At 44.3% G+C, this 10,106-nt stretch overlaps 1 protein-coding gene across 1 annotated transcript; it reads right to left on the reverse strand.

The window, feature by feature from the left end:
- Window positions 1–778: 778 nt before the first annotated feature.
- Window positions 779–5,893, reverse strand: LOC137100082 (epithelial membrane protein 2-like). The gene is made up of 5 exons (XM_067477713.1): window positions 5,738–5,893; window positions 4,290–4,377; window positions 3,413–3,521; window positions 2,036–2,176; window positions 779–1,931 (listed from the first exon to the last, which is right to left on the reverse strand). The coding sequence occupies exons 2-5, from the start codon at window positions 4,365–4,367 to the stop codon at window positions 1,771–1,773; spliced, it is 489 nt and encodes a 162-aa protein (XP_067333814.1). The 5' UTR covers window positions 4,368–4,377; window positions 5,738–5,893; the 3' UTR covers window positions 779–1,770.
- Window positions 5,894–10,106: the final 4,213 nt, after the last annotated feature.

Here is a 10,106-nt window from a genome sequence, read left to right on the forward strand (position 1 = left end):
GTACTACCTTCAGTAAGTAAAGGTATCATAGAAATACTCTACTAATACGAATATTACAACTGAAAGTTCTGCAGTGGAAACTTTACGACAACAATGTCACAATGCCGGAAAGTACCAAAAGTAGAAGAATGAAACTTGCAGATTTACACATTAAAAGTAAATAATATCAGTTTTTAGTTGTTGATGCTCTAATGTGTAACATCACAACCGCAGCAGCTGGTTTTGCACTGACGTGTGTTTTAGTCAAGACCACCTTAACCGAGACCCAGACCAAGGCAGGGTGAGACCAAAGTCAAGCCCCTAAGACCAGACCAATCAAACCTATACCTAAGTCTACATGCGAGGCAACTGCGGCTGTTAAATAACGTCAGTACTCACGTAAAGTACAAGTACCTCCAGGTTTTAATTCGTTTAATTAGGCAAGTCCAAAAGATTTATTTGGCTTTATTGAAATTAAACTAAGGAAATTATTCTCAGGTGAATACACCGAAGCATAAACACCCATTTCGTGGTCAAACGTAACACTGCACATTAGATTTTTATTACTAAATGATTTCATAGCCTGTGTATTGGTGGCTGCAGGACAATAAAACCGAATTGATTTTAACATTAGCAGAAACCTTTGATATTTTGAAGCTACTGGACGATTAAAACCCATCTGTGACCGTAGACGAGATGATCTGGTTGACAGGTGTCTCCATCTGCTAAAAGCTTCAGTCCCTGAGTGAAAGTATTCTTTGATTTACTGCGGAGAAAAGACTTCAAGAACTTCAACAACTGGTTGAAAATCAAGTTTATTATTGTAAAAATCATCCATAATGAGAAATAACTAACAAAAATAAAACCTCATCAGAGCATTTTTGCCAAAGAAAATATATTTACACATTGTATCTGCAAGAGCATATTAACTGATGAAGAGTTGACATTTTACCAGTTCGTGGTTGGATTTACAGCCAGACGTCTTTGATTCGGGTGATTTGCGTAAAAAATGTAAAGTTCCAAACATAAATTGCGAGTGTGAATCAGAATAATCATCGGCGACATATGTGTTTCCTGCAAATGGTTTGAATTCTCACAACGTCGGAGCTCAAGGAACTAAAACAATGTGAGCAATGCAGCGTAACAGATCCCGACCTGTTCGACGACCCCCCACTCAACAATCTACAGCACGTTTACGTCTCCGAACACGCGCCGACTGACTGAGTAGGTTGAAAATCGATGGCATCACGTCGGAGTTGCTGTGTTTAATTATCGTGATGATTGAAATAAAATTTGTACAAAAAAACAAACAACAACATCATAATGGAAAAAAACATTTTTTAACTCAAATAATTAACTCGCCCCTTTTTATTCAACACATATATCCATTCACACATGCACATTTCAAAATAAAAGACTTCAACCTCCTTTTGTTATAAGCCAAAATCAAACATTGCTAGATCTTAATTTAACACGGCATCTTATATACTTTATGGCCTTTTGTGTTGCAATAACAACAAAATAATCCTAATAATTGGATGCCCTCAACAAACCCAGCACAAGCTCTGGGTTGAGAACACACTCAAATACAGCTGTGATTGATTGAGTTTGCGTGTGCGTGAGCGGGCGCGCTCAATGAAACCCCAGCCTGTATTTGAGAGGATCAACGCGTCTGCTTGAAATATCTACAGCTGAACGTACACTAGCAGCTCAAATCTGAAGCCAGATTTCAGCTCGTAGTGTAGATTCAAGCGAAGGATGTCGGGATGGTCGGAGCTAGTTCTAGTGTCCTCACGCAGTCTTCTTGCGTAGCACAAAGTAAATGATGGAGGAGATGAACGTGAGGGCGAAGGCGATCCACGCCAGGATGAAGCAGTGGCCGTACGAGCCGTTTTTCTCGTCCAGGTGAAAGCGGTCTGTGTAGATGGAGGCTGCGATCATGATGCACAGGCCTGGACAGAGCGAAGGACATTGGTGAAGGTGGAATCCAGTGGATGGCATAGAGAGAGACAGACAGACAGACACAGAGAGAGAAGGACTGAAAGAAAATACTCACAGGCGAGGATCTGAAAGATGCCGCTGATGGTGAACCTCTTTCCCTTTTCGAGGGTGAAGAGCTGAGCCACGAACACAAAGATGCCCAGGATGGAGAATATACAGGCGAGCACGGAGCTGGCCTGCACCGCCTGGAGGTAATCTGCAGGGGGAGCCAGAGAGAGAGAGAGAGAGAGCAGTTAAACAGGCTGTGTGTGTGTGCGTGTGCGTGTGCGCGCTTCACATTCTATTAACACACCCAAAAAACACCGTTAATGCTTCTTCTCCTGAACTGCACTGGTTCTGGAGCCACGTGAAGACAAACAGCTACGCTTTCTGTAACTTGAAGGTCCCCAGCTGTGACTACAATCATGCATCTGCAATGAGAAAACTGAAACTGTCCCCAGTGGATCCACGTACAGCAGGTCCACCAGTCAACGCTTCGCTCTGAGGTTTGTTAAATGATGTTGTCCCTGACAACGACTCTGTGGTGATGAAAGCCTCCCCCAGCCCCCCCCCTATGGGCCGTGGGACCCAACTTCATGGCTCGGGGCTTCTCTCCCTCGTCAGCATTTCGCAAGTCTGGAATTCCCCGTCTGATGACAGGTGGTGGTTTCACCGGCTGATCGATGCTGTCAGCCGAGCCTGACGGAACCACACCCCGCAGCCCCGGTGACGCAAAACTAGTCGCGTTTTTACTGTTAAACCCTTCGGAAATGAATGCGTCGTTATCCACCTGTTTTGTGCACATTTTCATTGTGCACATGACAAAACAATCCCGAAGACATTGAAATATTGCAAATATGTTCAGCTGGTTGGAAAAATAGGAAAATAAAACAAAGTCCATTTTGTCTCCTGCATCATTGGGGGATTAATGAAATACGTTTTTCCCCTTTTCAGTATCAGGCTGCAGCTCTTTTCATTATGGGATCATATTATTATATCATATACTTTACTTCTGCACTAGTTTAATGGCACCGCTGGACGGATTATAAGAAAACAGACCCCTCCCCTTTTTGGTGTGGATCATTTTGAGTGTGTGGAAATTTGTTGTTGGAAGTTTTGTGTCTGTTCTTGTCGTTTTTCGGTGTTTTTGGTTGTTTCCCCATCGTTTTTCTGATAGTTTCAGGTCGCTGCTGGTCATCTTCCTGTTTCCTATTGGAAAGAGCTAAGTGGAATCCACCAATGGTGCAACCAGGTGTTTATCCCACAAAACAGCTCCTAATATCTGCTAAACATAGTGAATGAAGAATCTGTAAACGTGCACTAGTTAGTTAGTTAGTTAGTTAGTTAGTTAGTTGTTTTTTAACTTGAATTTGGCTGATTTTATGTGTGAAGATTGAACGTTTCAGGAGCAAATGTTTAACCTCCGACCACAAAGTGCATGTGTGGGTCTTACCTTGTGGGTAGCTTGGGCCTGTGGGAAGATCAGTGGAGTTCCACACTCCATTCTGCAGTGTCCACCGAACCCACACGTCAGTAGAGACGGTGTCCGTCACCCACCAGGCCTGAGGTGGAGGGCAAACATATTACAGTTCATATCGCGTTGCAGGTCTCCTGCGTCACAAACAAGCCTTTAACACTGAACAAATAATTAGTTACGGATTCAGAGAAAAATGTGGTGAATTGGAAACGGGAGTAGTAGTAAACATTGTGGCAGAGCCAGAACGTGTGTTCACGCTGGGTTCTGTCACGTAGTGTATTTTGTGGGGGGGGGGACAATCAGAGGAAGGTACATCTGTCGGCCACTGTGGCATTTCACATATCTCACTAGAATACAGGCAAGAATCTCAAATATTTACATGAGCACGAACAGCATGTACAGGCCGTCCTCATGCCTGAACTTTGAACGCACACACACACGTGGATACACACTGTGGCACTGGATGACATCACCGTGTGTGTGTGTCACCCAGAAATGTCAAATATGTTTCCCCCGAGAGGAGCCGCTGAGCAACAAACAGTGGTGAGCGGCTGATTAGAAACGTAGATCTTCAGCGCTGTCAGTGCAACAATCTAACTAGGAAGTTAAGAGGTGATGCTGGGGAAATTGTGCCTCAAGGCTGCAGAGCTGTGCAACCGTGCGTGCGACTGTGTGCATGGGAGGGCAGGGAGGGCAGGGAGGGCAGGGAGGGCAGGGAGGGCAGGGAGGGCAGGGAGGGCAGGGAGGGCAGGGAGGGCAGGGAGGGCAGGGAGGGCAGGGAGGGCAGGGAGACCCTGTGCAGGTATGTGGAAATAAACCCCAGGGATTAAAACATAATCACAGAGTTACTTACATTGTCAACGGTAGCCACTACGAGGAGGATGATTCCAATGATGTGCAGCACAAAAATGCCACCGAGGAGAATCAGCATGATGACTGTGCTGAGACACAAACACACACACAGAAACTTGTTACACCACTTTCCACCCTTCATTATGTTGGATGATTATAACTGGAGGCTAAAGTCACATAAATGCCTGCACACACAGTAATATGAGCAGAAAGAATCAAATATGGCTCCACTCTGCCTGCTGGGTCTCAGAAAGGGAGCCATTAATGACTCCACACACACACACACACACACACACACACTCGCAAGGCCCAAAACCCAGGCGCCCACTCAGGGCGTGGCTTCACAGCTTTATAATTACTGTGAGTTACAGCTCAAACATTCCCAGAGAAACTCATGTAAACAGAGGGAAAGACAACGTTGGCACTGCTGAACGTTTCTGAGTCAACGGGCCAACAAGTCAGTTTAACCCCCGAGTAAACAGATGCTGGCGGCAACGACAGGGAGAGAGTGGAAAGGAGGCAAGTTGAGGACGAGCAGATGAGTCCCGGCTTGTCCTGCGCTTACGTGAAAGCTGCCACTCCTTAAAATAACTGTAGTGAATACCTGCTGCTCTCCCGCCTAGCTGGCCCACGCCCAGTTCCTCACAAGTTTGGAGCACTGGACGCTATCACTGCTTTTGGGGGAGGGGGGGGTAAGTGTGTTAGTGTCCAGGTGGACGGAGCCTGTGATACCCGTCAGATCGCAGCATTTCTACGTGAAGCATCTGTGGCTGTAGTGAGTCGCTGGCTGTGAACACAGGAAGAGCCCCATCCGGAGTCCGCTTGTTCTCTGCACTGTAGGAGCTGGTCATGGGCTGGGTCCACACACGCACACACACACACACACACACACTGATCCACATGTGATCGTGCTTCACACATCTGTATTTCCCACATTTCATGGAGAAACCTCAGCAAATATTTGCTCTGTCTAATTTCTGCCTGAAGCTGTGAGGACACAAACACAGATGTGCTCCTGCCGTCGTCTCCTTGCAGATGCCCACAGAACAAGAACGAGTGAAGGCTCTAATTTGAAACACACATGCGGTCAAAGATCTTTTGAGGTCTCTCCTGAAAAGCGGACGCGTCACCTGTTGCTGCTGGGATCTGGCCTGCGTATAGCGTTTTTTTTTTTTCCATGACACACAACGCAACACGTGGTTTAAGTTTGTGGCCATGGAGCAAAATAAGCAGCACAGTGAACATTGCGAACAAACAATAGCTGCTGCCGGCGGGAAGCCGCCTCCCCTGCACAGTACAGGACACACACACACACACACACACACACACCTGTTTTTCTAACCATCATCAGCTTCTGCAATGCTAAAAAACAAGCCAGAGAACTGTCCTAACTGAAACATGGAGCAGCAGGAATAACCTGAACCATAAGAAGAAGACTCGTGGACTTACTGTTTGGGGGCTGTGGGTCTCTTCACGTCTAGTTCCTCCCGCTCTCAGGGAAACTGGTTTCAGACTCAGAGTCTAAAAGCACAAACTCTAGAAGTTACCCATCCGCCCACTTTGACCCTGCCTTCTTTTTACGTCCACACCCCAGATAAGCTTCTCACTTGCTCGATCACATGATGTCTTTCCTCTTTTCTGCCCCGTCTGTCCCCTCCCACTCCACTCCCGTTCCCCGTCCCACCCTCTGGGTCTGTCTAACTGTATGCAAAAACTCAAAGTATTACAACAGCTCCTTGTGGGCAGGCCCTAGATTTTCCTTGTGCGCTGGGTGTCTCATGTCTTTGTCCCCTCAGCTGATGATGATGGTGATTGTCTCTGATGACTCACTGATGTTTGAGAAGGGAACTCCCATAACACTGCACATTATTGACAGTGATGCGCGGGTGCTGTCATGGCAACAGACGGCAGCCCGGGCCTCACCACAATCACAACGTTGCCATTGCACAAACAGTCAAACAAGCGATGGCACCACCCCTCTGTCTTTTCCCGCTTTTGTTAGAGAGGAAGAGCTTTCAGGATGTAGGAATGTTGCTAAGGAGAAGAAAAAAAAAAGCGGTGGGGGCAACTAAGTGCAAGTCATAACTTGAGCAAGAAAAACGGAGGGAGAGAAGGAAGCGAATGAGAATGGAGGCACCAAGCAAGCACAAAGTGGTGAGGGAGGAATTCGGTGAGGGAGGGGTTGGACATGTTTCACACGGTTTTGAGTTAATGAATTCTTACTGCCCATCGCCGTTTTATCCCCAGTCATCTGCCACCGATCACACGCTCGAGTTTAGTTTGAGGCAGCACGTTATCGGCCACTGTCTAGTTGCTGCAGGCTGCAGGATGAAAACGTTTGGTGAGGAAGCTTTTCACGCTCCGAGCTGCTGGATCAACTCCAAGTGCTTTACAAACATTATCGATGCCATGCAGCCATTTCAAATATGTCGGTGCCTCTTACACTTTTAGTTAACCGTCATCTATTTATGTATTTGTTACGTATTTAATGACGTTTGTGTTGGTTTGTTGTTGTTGTTATTCGGATGTGAAAGTGATCCTCATCTTGTTTTTTTAAATCTCATTTTTACTTCATATTTCAGTTCTTGTAGAAGTACTGAGATCATTTGCTTGAGTAAAAGTATCATAACCACAGTGTACATCTGTTCTGAACAGTACTTCAGTAAAAGTAGCTCAAAAGTACTAGTACTATTTATGCACAATGACTTATTTCATGGGGACAATTATGCATCAAATAATCAATTAATCCAGCTGTTATAATTTGAATTTACTCATTTGCACTGGAGATCAATAAAAAGCTATAAAAGTATTTTTATTATTTATATTATATGTTTTTATTACTTATACTATACTGTATAGTATACTATAGTTTTCAAATCAAGTAATAGAGTGAATGTTCAACATTTGCTCTTTAATGAAGTATAAAGCTACAGAAAATAGAATTACTAAGTGGAAATACGTCAAACTGTCCAGTACTTTTCTACGTTCTGGCTTAGTGTCGATCATCTGTAAATGTCCTTGAATTCAATGAACCTGTAAATCAAACCATGAAACAGTAGCTCGTTCGCCATTTCGTGGTTGGATTCTTGTTGCTGGTCTCACATTAGTGGAGTACAAAGGCCAGCACATCATTACTCATCGTATCTAGTAATCCATTAGTTCCCCTGATGGCAGTTTCACTGACAACACGTGAACTCTGTCAGAGAATTAAACATGAAAGAAAGTTAATTGTCATTTGTTGATGTCAGTTAACATCTAACAGCTAAAAGCCGCCGTCCCATGTTGCGGCTCATGAAAAGTCCAGCTTCGTAGGCCTGAATGAGACATAGCTGCCCACTCCACCTCGGAACCCTGACTCACTGGTTCTTTGCTTCTCTTTGTCTCCATTTCTGACAGTATCAATATCATATTTGACTCCTTTGCTTGATATTTACCTCTGTCTGCATCTTCCTGAAGAGAAAAGGAGGGTAATGCTTTTCACATTCACATTTTGCACTTTTAAAATCCTTTTTAAAAGTTTGTGCTGTGTATCCTGTGAGCTTTATCATAATCATGCTGTGCCGAGCTGGTCAAATACGCAGGTTTGGAGCCAGCGTCAGCCAACGTTCAGACCATTACTTTTCTGAATCCCATCTCATCCAATATGTATTCATTTCATTTCATTTTGCCCCAAATGTCTGAAATGATGTTGAATAAGCTTTGGTGGACTGTAGATTATCCAGAACCTGTAGCAGTTCAGCAACTCAATTGGTTTAATCTGGGCAAAACCAAGAATCCAAGTTTATACAACAGGCTTCTTCTATCTATGGCTGTAGAGACCGAGCATCTGGCAGAACCTGGAGGACGGGACTTAACCGGCTGAAAGAGCTGCAGCCCCCCCGACAGGGAAACAGCTACTGAATAAAGCATAAATATGGGGAAGACTTTAATTAGGGATAAACAGAAGAAGATCAAGATCCCAAACTGCCAGGTTTATGGCCGTTAAAGACAGAACAGGGCCGAAGAAGTGAGAAGCAATTGAACGAACTTTGCAAATGTCGGTAGGTTCTCAATCATAGAGCCAGGAATTCGTTCAGCTTGGATGAAGCTGACCCATTTCCTAGCACAAGTATTTCCTCATCAAATCAGACAGGTCCTCGGTTGTGGTCTTGAAGGGCTGTGCCATTTTATCAGCGGGTATTTTGACCTCTACCCCTTGTAGCTGATTTATGAGGGGGAACCTGAAAACAAGAAGTCAAGTTAACAAATATGACAATCTCTGAAGGTCAAGGTCTTATCTTAGAGGCCCCAAACCTAAGAAAGGCTGAAGGAAGCACCAGTTTCCAGGCAATAACGGCTGCACACGCCATTAAGTTAAAGAGAAGAGCAGCAAGACAAGGTGTATGGAGGCCCGAGAAGAGGAACAACCCCTTTAGAACGAGACCCCAACAATCAACAGTTTCTGTTCCTGCTGACTTTTAGGTTGTTACCTGAATAGTTTCTCCTAAATTAGCTTAGTGGCCCCAAAATCGGTTTAGTGGCCACAAATTCAATTCAAGCAGCCCCTAGTTGGAGTTTAGGGGCTTTTAGGCACTGACCTCATGCCCCAGGTCCACTTAGTCCCCTGTATTAATCCCATCTAATACCCTAGGGATCACTCAGACTCATTTGAGCTCATTTAAATTGTGGTTTGAAATGACCTTTATGAATGCGTTTGATTATGAAGTTGTAAAAACATTTGAAAGTCTACAACATCCATGTTGATCTTGTGTCCAAAGCTCTAAGCTCTTGAGACGACTGAGTGAGTGTATTATGGATTACTCACGCAACTCATGATGATCATCGCCCTAAGCTGACTTAGCAAATATATCCTGCAATCTGATGTTATTTATAACCTGTGCTTTAAGCCAAATTGAAATTAGGAAGTGAGTAAGGAAACTTATTTTCTGTTTCCACTGTCTACCAGGGAGATAAAGTGTTTAATTGCCATTGTAGCTGCTACAACTAAGTTTGCTTGGCCGATTTCAAAATGACAATAAACATTTCTAACCTTGATGCTACAGTGCATTGAGAAACTTTTTACACCCTCTTCGCTTTTTCCAATTGTATTGTGCTGCAGCCTGACACAACAATTGTCTCAGTCCTTTTTTTCTCTCTTTATTCTGCCCTCAGTCGCCCAATAATGAAAACAAAATTTTAAAAAAGTCAAAATGTATTAAAAAAGAGTAAAATTGAAATATGACATGTACATTTGTTTAAGCACCTTTGGCAGCAATTACAGCCTTGAGTCTTTTTGAATATGATGGAACCAGATTTGCACACCTGGGAGATTTTCTGCCATTTTTCTTTGCAAATCCTCTCAAACTCAGTAAGGTGGGATGGGGACCGTCAGTGGACAGCCATGCTGGGGTGTCTTACACAGATGTTTAATAGACTTCAAGTCAGGGCTCTGGCTGGGTCACTCTAGGACATTCACAGAGTTGTCCTTAAGCCACTTCTGTGTTGTCCTAGCTGTGTGCTTAGGATTGGGAAAGATGTTGGAAGGATAATGTTCAGCCCAGTCTGAATTCCTAAGCGCTGTGGAACAGGTTTCACTTAAGGAAATCTCTGTATTTTACTCCATTCAGCTTTTCATCAACCCTGACCGGTCTCCCAATACCTGCTGCTGAATAACACTCCAACAGCATTATACTGCCGCCACCATGCTTCACTGTAGGGACGGTGTTGGTCAGTTGATGCGAGGTGCCAGGTTTCCTCCTGACATAATGTTTAGAGTTGAGGCCAAGCAGTTCAAGCTTGGATTTATCAGACAAGAGAATCTTGTTCCTCACAGTTTAAG

Source organism: Channa argus, chromosome 15 (genome assembly GCF_033026475.1).
Source record: "Channa argus isolate prfri chromosome 15, Channa argus male v1.0, whole genome shotgun sequence".
NCBI lineage: Eukaryota > Metazoa > Chordata > Actinopteri > Anabantiformes > Channidae > Channa > Channa argus.

Coding starts and splice junctions, on each gene's coding strand:
- LOC137100082 (XM_067477713.1), bottom strand. CDS start 4,367: ATGCTGATTCTCCTCGGTGGCATTTTTGTGCTGCACATCATTGGAATC. Junction 2,177..3,412: donor AGGCCCAAGCTACCCACAAG/GTAAGACCCACA, acceptor CTCCCCCTGCAG/ATTACCTCCAGGCGGTGCAG. Junction 1,932..2,035: donor CATCTTTCAGATCCTCGCCT/GTGAGTATTTTC, acceptor CGCTCTGTCCAG/GCCTGTGCATCATGATCGCA.